General features: G+C 46.4%; 1 protein-coding gene across 2 annotated transcripts; it reads right to left on the bottom strand.

Annotated features, from left to right (window-relative positions):
* Positions 1-198: 198 nt before the first annotated feature.
* Positions 199-11,268, bottom strand: LOC118081331 (zinc finger protein RFP-like). Of its 2 annotated transcripts, none has more exons than XM_088664090.1 (8): positions 10,783-11,268; positions 8,538-8,633; positions 7,221-7,451; positions 6,068-6,090; positions 4,869-4,987; positions 3,088-3,120; positions 1,894-1,923; positions 199-968 (listed from the first exon to the last, which is right to left on the bottom strand). In XM_088664090.1, the coding sequence occupies exons 1-8, from the start codon at positions 11,206-11,208 to the stop codon at positions 472-474; spliced, it is 1,455 nt and encodes a 484-aa protein (XP_088520216.1). In that variant the 5' UTR covers positions 11,209-11,268; the 3' UTR covers positions 199-471. The 2 variants fall into 2 exon arrangements, with proteins under 2 accessions (XP_088520216.1, XP_088520215.1); XM_088664089.1 differs by having other exon boundaries at positions 199-990; positions 1,895-1,923.
* Positions 11,269-12,945: the final 1,677 nt, after the last annotated feature.

Raw genomic sequence — 12,945 nt, 5'->3', positions numbered from 1 at the left:
GCATTTTCACAGCTGCATAGGGTATTGTGGGGAGAGGAAGGTTTCCTAGAATTGCAGAGTTGTGAGGGATCCTGAGGGTCATCTAATCCCACCCCCCCGCAGTGCAGGAAACATTTGCTGAACGTGGGGCTCAAACCCACAACCCTGGGATTAAGTCTTGTGCTCTGCCAAATCAGACCTCTCAAAAGGAAAACAAGATTGAAGGTGAGGAAATTTATTAGGACTCCTAAAAGTGTGACTGTCTCTTTAAGAAGTAAGCTGCTGAGGGAATTCTGGGGAAAAGGGACATGCAAAGTAAAAAGCAACCCATTTTTGTTTTGTTATTTCTACTGATTTTGACTGGAATGAATCCTTTCAAAGGTCCCCTTGAAAAACTGCCCAATGTGCTCTTGGCAGGTAAATGTTTTTCATATCAGTCACTCTGGTCTGGAGAGAAACTCCTGTTGGGCCTGAGAGGCAGATTTAGTCTCCTCAGGAGATTCTGAGGTGGGTTTCATTTCCCCACAGATGAAAGAAAGGGAAGAGGGTCTCTCCAGAGAACGAGGCTCCTGAGAACGTGTAGAGTTCGGCTCCTGAGTCAGCGTCAGAAAAAGACACACGTCCCCCTTCATAGTCCAGAGTCACCCGGATCCTCCTGGGCTTCTCATTCAGGGACAGAGGAGAGGAAGAAGGGGAGGTGCAGGCCAAGTACTCATCTCCCCACTTCTCCAAAGCCCACACACCCTCCTCGGGCCTTAAGGGGAAGAGGCCCTTTCTCTCCACAGACTTCCTGGAGACCCCCACACCCCACCCTTCCCCACTTTCCACATTGACTTCCCAGAAATGTCTGCCTGCTGTGAATCCCTCACGTCCCAACACACATAGGCAGCTGCTGAATCTCTCAGGATTGTCGGGCAGAACTTGCTCTTTGTCTCCCAATCTCAGGCTTTTCCGATCCTCGGACAGGATGAGTTTTGGATGGGCTGTGTCTGGATCCAGAGTGACATTTGCCGTTGGGGAGAAGATGAGGGAAAGAGAAGATTAGGCAGTCAGCCAAGAGACAGAAACAGACATTTTGTTAAAAACAACAACAAAAACCAAAAATCCCAGATTCCCTTTCAGATCAGTGGGATTTCTCTGCATCACATGCAAGACTTCTCCGTCCTTGCAGGCTTTCATCAGAATAAATATCTTCCTTGTTGGTTTTTAAATCAGTTTTTTTCACTTTCTTATATTCAGTGTGTATTGTGCCTGCCCTCCTTTCAACCCAGGCATTTTCTAAGAGGAAAAACCACCCAGTAAACCATTTACTCATCTCTTCTGTGTTAGTGAAGGGGAAAGAGAGGAGAATTGGAGGAGGCAGGAGAGGAGAGAAGCTGCTTTCCTCTGACAATATCTGTGGGAATTGGCCTTTGGGGACCTCTGGTTGGGGTGGGGGGTGAGGACCCTCCTGTAGTAGTAGTAGTAGTAGTAGTAGTAGTAGATGAGGATCCCCCTGTAGTAGTGGTCGTAATAATAATAATAATAATAATAATAATAATAATAATAATAATATCACACTTTCCTACTGCCCTTCATCCATACGTCTGAGGGTGGTTCACAGCCTAAAAATACAACATAAAAACAAATATAGGTGCCCCCTAACTTACGCAGGGGTCATGGTTTGGGCCCACAAAAGTAAAAATCACACTAGGTGGGGAGCCTGTTTATTCCTGCTCTCCATCTCTCTCACCCACTTGGTCTCTCCTTGCCTTCCTACCATCTTGGAAGTTTAGGGCTTGCCGTCAGGGAAGAGGAGGCAGGTGGCAGGGCAATTTTACAAAGGACTGCTTATTCCATGCTTCTCTTTTGGATTGAATATATACCATAAGACTAGTTCCCTTGGGGGAAAGGGGGAATAACTCAAAAGGTTACCTCTCTGAAGATTTCTGAATGACTGAACATCTGAGGAAGCAAAAAGACAGGCTTAACAGGCTACAATGCATATCTAAAAAATAATAAATATTTTTTACAAAACATCACCATAACATAGCGCCTGTTGTTTCCTTATTTCAAGCAAAAGATTAAATCATAGAACAAATAATTGCAAAGACGACAACTGTAGGCCTAACAAAATAAAAAAATTCCTTCCAGTAGCGCCTTAGAGACCAACTAAGTTTGTCATTGGTATGAGCTTTCGTGTGCATGCACACTTCTGCAGATACACTGATACAGAAGTCACCAGACCCTTATATATAGTGAGAGGGTGGGGAGGGGTATTACTCGGCAGGGTGGTGGGAATGGGTGATTGACTGACTGATAGCTGTTGACGACTTAACGACTGCAATTGGTCTTATAGGAAAAAGCAAGGGGTGAGATGGCTAAAGATTTAAGAATCCAATGTCTTTGTTCAGGCCAGGTCTCTCCATGTTTCCAAGTTTGGTAATGAGTTGCAGTTCAGCAACTTCTCTTTCCAGTCTATTTCTGAAATTCTTTTCTAATAAGACAGCTACTTTGAGATCTTGTATAGAATGTCCTGGGACTGTAGGCCTAAGTAGTGATGTTAAATATTCTCCAAAACATTATTCTCAAGAATTTAATATCACAAGGCCTAAGAAATTAAAGCAACTAACATGTTTAGCTGTAATTCCTGCATTGCAGGGGGTTGGACTAGATGATCCTTGGGATCCTTTCAAACTCAGAAATACATGAGAACTTGACAAGATGGACATTGGACTGACCCTGCAGGATTCTCCTTAAGGGCTTTTGTAAGATATTGTAAGGCTCGGAGGCTTTTTCCTACAATCAAGCAGTATATAAATTTTATGAAAGAAAGCAAAATCTATAAAATTGAGGGGGAAACCAGGATAATAGTCTATAGGCAGGAACGGAACTCAAGACTGGTGTGCAGGTTCTTCGCAGGGACAAGCTCTGCCCCCAATCCAAGCCTTCAAACCCCCTCCCAGTTCATTCATGGGACAGACAAATAATCCAAACAACACTAGAGAACTGTTACCCAGAGTTATGACATTGGTGGGGGTCCCAAAGTCTGCAGAACAGACGGTTCAACACCCATGAAATATCAATCCCCATCCCTCCTGTAAAATTGTTCCTCCCCTGGAAATTTACCCTTTTGAATCTGTTTTCTGTATAACACAGCATCTGAGGAAGCAAAAAGATATAAAGTGTAAGGGCAACACTCTTCCACCAGAAATAAATCTCCATACAAAAGTAACACTTCATAACGTGGCATCCTTAAATTCAAGTACAATTATTAAATATTAATTAAATTGTACAAAAAATAATTAAAAACTAGAAAATCATAGTAAGAATCTATGAAAATAACTAAAGCTTTAAATAGCAGAATGAGAATATTCTGCATGAATCCTGATGGTCTCTGAACTTTGTCCCTGAAATTGGGCTCTACATTCTTGGACTGGAGGGGAGGCAGAGCAAGCGGAATCCTGTAAAAGAAGGCAGAGGGGAGATGGAGGCAGCCTTAACATCTTCCCAAGTAAAGTGGTGAGGGAAATTATTAAAGCCGTAACTGTGAAACAGAAGGAGAAGTGAAGGTTGATGAGGAAGGATTGGCAGAGCTCTCATGCAAAAGGAAGTCCTTCCTCACAAACATTCTACACATCTTTAAAGTTGTAAACAAGCAGAATTGTGCCCTTTGGGGCTCATGTGCTCTTGCTTCCACTCTCAATGTGGGAACTCAATGTGGGATGTAACAGATTGAGCTTGAATCCTGACAAGACACAAGTACTGTTTGTGGGAGACAGGAGGCGGGCAGGTGTGGAGGACTCCCTGGTCCTGAATGGGGTAACTGTGCCCCTGAAGGACTAGGTGTGCAGCCTGGGAGTCATTTTGGACTCACAGCTGTCCATGGAGGTGCAGGTTAATTCTGTATCCAGGGCAGCTGTTTATCAGCTCCATCTGGTACGCAGGCTGAAGCCCTACCTGCCTGCAGACTGTCTCGCCAGAGTGGTGCATGCTCTAGTTATCTCTCACTTGGACTACTGCAATGCGCTCTATGTGGAGCTACCTTTGAAGGTGACCCGGAAACTACAATTAATCCAGAATGCGGCTGGTGACTGGGAGCAGTCGCCGAGACCACATAACACCGGTCTTGAAAGACCTGCATTGGCTCCCAGTACGTTTCCGAGCACAATTCAAAGTGTTGGTGCTGACCTTTAAAGCCCTAAATGGCCTCGGTCCAGTATACCTGAAGGAGCGTCTCCACCTACATCGCTCTGCCCGGACACTGAGGTCCAGTACCGAGGGCCTTCTGGCGGTTCCCTCGCTGCAAGAAGCCAGGTTACAGGGAACCAGGCAGAGGGCCTTCTCTCATTGGAACGCCCTCCCGCCAGATGTCAAAAAGAAAAACAACTACAGTACCAGACTTTTAGAGGACATCTGAAGGCAACCCTGTTTAGGGAAGCTTTTAATCTTTAAGAAATTAGTGTATTTTAATATATCTATTGGAAGCCGCCCAGAGTGGCTGGGGAAACCCAGCCAGATGGGCGGGGTATAAATAAATTTATTATTATTATTATTATTACTCTCAGGAGATTTTGACACATGAAGCACTAGATATAGCAGCTGCAGGGGGACGTCTGAGGAGGATATGGCTCAGGCCTGGAGAAACAAGCCTGAGCAGGAGGAAGAGGGGGAACTGGGGGCTTCTTAATGCCCTTTGACTCCATTCAGACCAGGAGAACCTCCGAAAGGACAAACCCAGATTGTGTAGACGGGGAACCAAAAGGAAAAGGAGGTTCTGTAGAATTGTAAACAGAAGCACATGGGAGGAAAAAATCCTGACTTTGCTCTACACTCTGTTTCAGCCATGTTCGGTTCTGAAGAAGGAATAGAATTCCCAGTGTGAAATCCTGGCAGCCATTTTTCATTACCCTTCAATTGTTTCATTGCATCTTCCACAAGGTGATTTAGATCACAGGATTCCAAGATCCTGTTCCTCAGCTCTGGAGGGAAAGCAAGTGGCTTCTCTGGACTCTCTCTTTTCTCATATCTGGTGAAAAGAAAAACAATGAATTGTGGCACTGTCTCCCAAATTATTGGGTATCTCAATAACATGAACAAAGTGAAAGTTTATTTCCCAACAGGTCATTTTCAGAATTCAGCTTCAACTCTTGACTCACATCCAGTCCATCACCCACCTCCAAGCATTTCAACTTCCTGCCCTGACTGAGATGGAAAAGTGGGATAAAGCTGGGTGTCCACCACAGATTGGTGAGACCTCAGTCCAAAACCCCTCAGGAGAGCTGTCAGTGGCTTCGTAAGGATGCTAAACAGCACAAGGGGCAAGATGTAACCCCAAGCGACACCACTGTAGGGCTCCCATGGCTTCCAATGATGCTGCCCCATAACAACTTTCTGGGAAGGTCCCAGGATGTAAGAACCAAACCCCTGAAGTGGAATGCCTGCCATCTCTCCATCCCTGAGCCTCTCCAGAGGATGGGAGTGATGTCCAAAGCTGCCAAGCATTCAAGGAGAACAACCTCCACCCTTCCTGCCCCCCTCGCTCACCCAGGAAGGGCACAACTCCATGTCCCATGGGACTCTCCCTCCAGAGGCAGGAAACAACCTGACTTTCACCCCACTCTCCAGACCACCTTCAGCCTCTCACGCTGGAAACGCTTCCATGAAAAAGAACCTACCTATTCTAGACCAACAGACCTTCCCTCCCTAAGTGCCTCAAAGGGGCTGAGTTACCAGAGTTGGGGGGCTTCTAGTTGGACATGGAAATCTATTGGTACTTCCTAAGCACTTCCCAAGCATCTTTGGAACTTTCTCTTCTAGATATTTGAAATTACTACAATGTCCATGAACAGAAAGTGCAAGAGAAAGAAAAGAGCCCCCCATCCCTGGGTGAAGGGATATGGGGAGGGAGGAGGCAGTTGACCTTGAACCTTGGAGGGAGAATTGGGGGGCCACAAGTTCAAAAGAGGGGGCTCTATTTTTACCTGTGAGATGCTGCAGGGAGTGAGTCCTACAGTCTCTACCCTGCTACCCCTGGAGGGCTATTTTTAGGTTCTTGCATCCCAGCCTCATGGAGTGATGCTAATGGGAATGAGCCAGATCCACTTACCTCTGCAAGGTGCTTCTCACATCCTAAAGGGAAAAAGAGAAGGGGATTTACTGCACACCACAGGCCACACTAGGAAGCCCCCTCAGACCCTGGCCCTTGGATGTCACTCTGCCTTGTACATGCCAAGGTTTTGGGTAAGGATGGTGGAATCAGCCAGTTTTTGTTTCTCACAGCCTTTGTTTTTCCAATCTGAAATTATTAATTGTTCCGATATCAGGTTCTCCACATTTCCACATCATTTTGCCATAATTGTTTAAAATCCTTATGAAAATCCACCAGCATTTTAGGGAAATTTCACGTTTGTGCGTTGAAGAGAAGATTCCACCTCATCTCTTGTTACATTATAATTTAATAACTTTAACCCAGTTTGCATCGTGTAATTCAGACATACGTAAATCTACAGGATAATCCTGCCAGGGCACTATCCCAAATTGTCCCCCAGAGAAGTCCTCAAATTTCAAATTCTATTTTCCATCGGGAAGTAAAAAAAAAAAGCACCCTCAACATAAAATGCCTCCAAAGCGGTAATAAAACAACTCCGTGTTTCTTTGGGCTCCTCCAGACCTCTGCTTTTCCTGTGCCCAGAAAACAGGAGTGCAAGTGGTTTTGCTTTCCCTGCCACTTTCCCTCAGGAAAAACCTTGCTCCAAATCAAATATCAATGATGTTTGCTCTCATTCAGAAGTAAACAGTGGCTTTTCCTGGAGGAAAGGGGTGGGACAAGCAGCAGTCTGGATGAGTCCCTCTGTCTTGCTCTTTGGTCACTGTGACTGAGCACCATTTTGGGCTGATCTGGATCCATTGTGAAGGTGATCAACCCAGAAGTTGTGCTTGGTCAACAGACTGGCTAATTTCGGAAGGAGGCCTGAATGCATCCTAGGCGAAGTCCCCCCACAGCTGGAAGGCATTTGGAGACAAAGCATCAGCAAAGAGCAGAAAACCACCTCCAGTTCCATCAAGACCACAGAAGAATCTCTAGTCTGCATTCAGGTGATTTAAGCATCCCAGGTCTCTTGGGTCTTCCTGTCCATTACAAACCTGACTAGAGGCTCCATCATCTGAGCCCCTGAACTCCTTGCATACATGAAAGGGGCACATTAAGATTGGAGGCAGCCTTTTCATGGATCCTCTGGCTGTTCCTGTCACCGTCTTACCTGCAGGAGTTCACTCGCTGGCTGCTGAACCTTTTCCTCCATCTCCTGGATGATCCTCTCAAGAAAGGAGAGTTTCCTGGAGAGTCTGGCCAGCTGCTCATCCCTTCTCCCTCCAATAGCCTTTTCCACCTCTTCCACATGAGTCAGCAGACGCTTTTCTGCTTCTTCCAGTAACTGGCGCAGTTCTTTGAACTTCTCCACAGTCTTCAGCCTCTCCATTTCTGTTAATTTCTGCAAGAAAAGAGGAGGTCTGAGTGGAAGATGGTCAGCCTTCAAAACATCCGGAAGAGAATTATGAGAATTCCATAGGGAGGACACTTCTGATTTTTCAGAGACATGAAACGTCCAGTGGCTAAAGATGTAAACATTTATTTTGATCTTTCTATTGACTTATATTTTGCAGAGGACTGCTGCCTAAAGCCAGCAGCTTTTCCCCCCTAGCCATGGATATGTGGGATGTAAAAACATATTGCAGTCAAATACAACAGTCCTACAATGCACATGCTGGGGAATGCTTTGTATCACTCAGGAGAAAACTTGCTGGTTCCTCCTGAGCTGAGACAGACTTCCTTTGCTTGTGACTTAATGTGGGTCTGGCCTGTTCTTGGTAGAGGAGCACATGGCCTCCATGTTCTGCTCTATGTGTTCTCCCTTGTGTGTTCCTAAGAGTTAGGAGAAGTGACTGCTCAGTCACAGTCACTAAGTTGGGACTATTTCCCTTACTAAGTTTACCAGACGTCCCCGTTTCCCAGGGACAGTCCCCGGATTTACAAATCAGTCCCCATACAAAATCCTGTTCTTAGTAGAGGAGCACATGGCGAGAAGGGAAATCGTGTGCTGGCGGTGCAGCGGCAGCAAGAGGCCCCATTAGCGAAAGCACGCTTCTAGTTAGGAACAGTTTCATGTTAAGAACAGACCTCCGGAACGAATTAAGTTCGTAACTACAGGTACCATTATAAACTCAAATTAGCTGATTCGAAGGTGAATTTACCTAATTTGCTATTCCTGAAAAAATATGGAGACCAAAACAGAGCAATCCTTTGAAATTCACACCTCTGAATTGTTCACAGTTGACCCAGCCAGGTAATGTTCACCAAAAAAATTATTTAGGATAATGTACATATTAAAATATTTGTACAAGGAAGTAGCTACCCTAACATCTGATTCATTTTCAGAATAATAAATGAATAAACAAACTGATATGGGAAAATGAGAAATGGGGAGAAGCTGAAATGGGCAGATTTCCCCATCCCTCCTCAATCCTGACTCGATTCTTCAAGTGCTTGTTCCCTCACTAGTAACAATACAGACACTCACCAGGAGGTCTTTGCTTTCCTTGTTCAGGTCTGCTTGATAGGCCAGAATTTCCTCTCTCTCTTTCCTCAGAATCTTCAGATGGTGACAGATCTGTCCCTAAAGAGAAAAGGAAAAACTCAGGTTTGATTGAGACACACAGAGAGATGAATATTACACTGGCTTCATGCGCTCGGTGGCCTTGCTATAATAGAAAAGCAGTTTACTGGAGGAAATAAGAGTCTAGAGGTTTTCAACTTTTTTGGGTCCATGACTTCCTTGACCAACTACCTTTTTTCTGTGGCACCCCTGTGGGGCTCAGGATCCCAGTTAGGTCCCCTCTTGCTTGCAGAACTGGCAGCCCCTCACCCTTTCTCAAACACCCTCCCTTGTGGAGTGCTCTCTCAGCCTACTCTCCTCTCCCCTCTCCTTAGGATTCCTCCTCTTGGTTTCTGAGCCCCAAAGAGAGGTTCCTCCTCATGCTGCCCCACAGGGGCCTGGGACTTGTCTGTCCATTCCTCGCCAGTTTGCTTGCTTACTTTGAGGCTGCCTCAGATCCTGGCAACCAAAACCCCTGTGCAGTCCAGAGGCACCATTTGCCTGCGGAGCTTGTAGCCAGGGCTGCTGCATGTGCTGCAACAAACAGCTGCACAAGCCTTTGGGAGGCAGAAATGGCATCCGAGGAGGGAAGGAAGGAAAGAGGGACAGAGGCCAGTGTTGCCAGCAGCACCCGTGAGTGAGCATCATTCAAGGCACCCCAGGGTGCCACAGCACACTGGTTGAAAACCACTGCAGAATTGGGATGGAAATTTTTTCGTGTGCAACAAACTAGTCTGGAGACGAGCAAAGGCAGCCATGCTTGCTCCTTGGTCTCCTCCAAGGAGACTTCCAGCCTGACTTCTCATCTTGAGGTCCCAGGGAGACGTGGGAAGAGGAGGAGGAGGAAGAAGGGGGGAGGCAGGATCCAACCTGGAATGTATCAGTCTAACATTAAAGAGATAGTGAGGTCGGCCCAAGAGGCTAGAAATACAGGAATAGAGCAGCGCTTCTCAAAACTTCACCCATTCCAAGCCCCTCTTCTGCAAGCCTAGGGCTTTTCCACCCTTCCTCTTGACCCAGCTGCTTTGCCACTTAATTGGGTCAGATGGCAATTCAGGTTTTCTGCTACTTGTCAGTTATCTTCTCTGCAGAAGTCAGAACCCACATGTGCTTGGACCACCAGGGGAGATTAAAGGGGTGCAGCTTCTTCCATTTCTGGGCCAAAGAAGTTCTTGCTGCAGCCAGAATCCACCTAAGTAGGATTCACCCAGATAGCTCAATTGGCTAGAGCATGGTGCTGATAATGCCAAGGTTCCTGGTTTGATCCCCATATGGGACAGCTGCATATTCCTGCATTGCAGGGGGTGGACTAGATGATCCTTAGGGTCCCTTCCAACTCTACAATTCTATGATCTATGATCTATGATCTTTACTATTTTGTGGCATTATTGACATTGCATGACACAGGAGCATTTTTGCACCACTATAGTAGAACAAGTGAATTATTTTAAAAGGGATTAAAAGGCATTTTAATAAGTTTTTTTCTGAAGCATAATGAGAATCTTATTGCTTTTATATACGGTAATTGCACAGGTCCAATTCTGAGTTGTCATGGAAAAGTCACCTTTCCCCCTAGCCTAGTCTTTGCAGATGCTACTATGAACCTTCCCGCCATTTGGGACGGGAAAAGATCCTCAACACACACACACACACACACCTTATTGCACAGGCCCCCCAGCACCCCCAGAATAAGCGTGCTCCCCACCAGTACGTGCTTCCACCAGCCCCAACTCGAAAATCTGATTCCGACATATACGTTGGGGGGGGGGGATCCTGCACCATCTGGTCAATTCCTGGCCACCGCCCCCCCCCCTGCAGCTGATCCCTTGCTGCTCTCTGCTTTGCAGGGCATTAAGGCAGCATCCTGCTAGCCAAAGGAGACATGTACTGAGTTGTGTATGTGCAATTTACATCTGTAGTTTCTAAATATTTATAAAGCAACCTTCCTGGGGGATGGGAATGAGGTTAACCCTTTCTGGCAGAGAGAAAGACTTCAACTCCCTCCTCCCAGCCATCCCAGGAGCCCTCAGGCTTCCCCTGGGCTGCGTTTTACATAATAAACAACCACCAATTCATGCCATGCCTACTTTAGACCTGAGAATTAAAAAGAAAACCTTCCAAGAAGAATCCACAGCTATTTCTCCCCCCTCAAGATCCAGGGATCTCCTACCTTGTATTCCTCGAAAGCCTCCTTCAGAGGAATCACCTTGTGATTTTCATGTTCCTTTGATTTGTCACACACCACGCAGATGGGGGCTTCATGGACTTTGCAGAAGAGTTTCAGGGGCTCCTGGTGCTCCTCGCAGACACTCCATTTTCCTCCCCCCTCCTTTCCCTCTTGAAGGCTGAGATTCTTGGCTATTTCTACGAAGTTTGCCAGTTGCCGATTGGAGATGAGGCTCCTTCTCTGGACTCTTTCTCTGCACTGAGGGCAGGAAGCCTCTGCCTCCGATTCCACCCAGCACTGGATCAAGCAGGATCGGCAGAAATTGTGCCCACACTCTGCGATGATCACTGGATCCTTAAAATATTCCAAGCAGATGGAGCAAGTGGCTTCATCGCAAAGATTCTGGACGGGACGCCCAGCAGCAGCCATGGCTCCCTCGCTCCAAAGACCTGAGTTAACTTTCACTTTCTCAGTTTTGAGTCACTGGGTGTTTCCTTTCCAGGAAATGACTCAGAAACTCAGTGACCACGTGATCCTTTAAAAAAAATAACGTCAGTCGCCAGATCTTTGCATTTGCTGAATGTTTTATTCTTCATTGTTTCCCATGCTTTTGATTACACATACAAGCACACAGGTACTTAGTAAGTTGTGGTATTCATACTGTAACATTTTCATTCATAGGCTTCCTTAGCCTTTTTGAATTGGAGAACATCTGCTGCTGCCCTAAATGGACGGGAGTTCTGATTTAGCAAACGGGACTTGATTCCCTCAAGATAACTCCTTCATTGCACATTTATTCAAAATCCAATTGAAACTATCCTAGTTTAATGAGCTCCACAAAATTGATGAACTTGTTCCAGTGAGGCTAGCTTTTCCAAGTCCAAGTCTGGCGGTCATTTCCACCCCCACCCCTCCCCTTTCCCAGGGGGTAGTACCGCCCACTCTGGGAAGCACCGTTTGAAACACGGCCATGAGCATCTTAAATTCAGCGCAGAAACCACCGAGCGGAGAATGCAGCTGTTTGAGGGGTTCTAGGAGTACCAGCGTGTTACGGAACGGAGGGGGGTGGTACTGGCACATAAGCCAGAGGCCAGGTCCGTTTCCCCAGCCTCAGGCACACGCGGGCATGAGACCATTAGTTCGGGGGGGGGGTCCCTTTTCTTCTTCAATGTCGCACCAAGCAGCACATACACATCAAGGATAAAGTGCTACCTTTGCTAACCCTGGTTTAAACCCGCCAAGCCTAGGTGGGTAGACCGGACAACTGAACTCTATATCTGCATACTTGTGTGCCTCAGCCAATCAGGATGGTAGTCAGTTGGCAGACAGCCTATCACTTCCAAGCTACGCTCCCAACCTCCTAGCTTGGTCGCTATTTCCTTCCCAACCTTCCAAAACACCTCAGCTCAAGCCTTTCGCACGCCTCCGCCGCTGTCGGCATTGCATGCATTTCACAGACAGAGTCCCGCCATATAACAACCAGACAAAGAATCCCAAACGTTCCTAAAACACCTTCGGTTAAGCTCCATAAACTCCAGCTGGGGAGGTGCCTGCCATCAGAGAATCACAGAATTGTACAGTTGGAAGGTACTCCCACGGATCAGCTAGTCCAACCCCCTGCAGGGCAGGAATCTCAGTGAAAGCATCCGTGGCAGGTGGCCACGTGGCATCATAACCCCCATGGCATTTAGTCAATCCCAAGAAAATCCCCCCTCCCCTGAGTTCAATGGCTTAATTAATCATGCAGATTTGGAGGAACATCAAGAATATATTTTTCTTTCTGGGGGTGGGGAAGTGAGATTAATAATAAAGGTAAGGAAGATCAGCCGGACAACAGGTGTGTGGCAGCTCTTGTGCCATTGTTCTGCCTGGATTCGACCCGCTGGAAATCAAACAGAAAATGACATAAGGCTTGGAGAAGCAAGGGCTGATCCCTTCCCTCAAACCAATGGCCTCCTTTTGTAAACAGAACTTCACGGCGGGAGTCTCTCAGTGCAAACTAGATGGCATCAATTTGGTTAAGAAGGCAATGCAATATAAAGCACTGTTATCAAAGCAAGAAAAGGGAAAGGTCCAAATTTTCTCTCCTGGAAAGAAGCATTCATGGATATTCATTAAACATTTTCTTCCTATCTAAGGTTTACAGAGCAAGGAGCTATCCTGCCT

Source organism: Zootoca vivipara, chromosome 2 (genome assembly GCF_965207765.1).
Source record: "Zootoca vivipara chromosome 2, rZooViv2.hap1.1, whole genome shotgun sequence".
In the NCBI taxonomy this organism is placed as follows: domain Eukaryota; kingdom Metazoa; phylum Chordata; class Lepidosauria; order Squamata; family Lacertidae; genus Zootoca; species Zootoca vivipara.
The sequence above is the reverse complement of the archived record's forward strand: the minus strand, read 5'-3'. Positions and strand labels throughout refer to the sequence as shown.

What these genes read in the sequence shown, in the direction of transcription:
- LOC118081331 (XM_088664089.1), bottom strand. Translation starts at nt 11,208, where the DNA reads ATGGCTGCTGCTGGGCGTCCCGTCCAGAATCTTTGCGATGAAGCCACT. An exon ending in AGGCTTTCGAGGAATACAAG is followed by an intron (nt 8,634 to 10,782) that starts GTAGGAGATCCC and finishes TTTTCTCTTTAG; the next exon opens with GGACAGATCTGTCACCATCT. An exon ending in AGGAAAGCAAAGACCTCCTG is followed by an intron (nt 7,452 to 8,537) that starts GTGAGTGTCTGT and finishes CTTTTCTTGCAG; the next exon opens with AAATTAACAGAAATGGAGAG.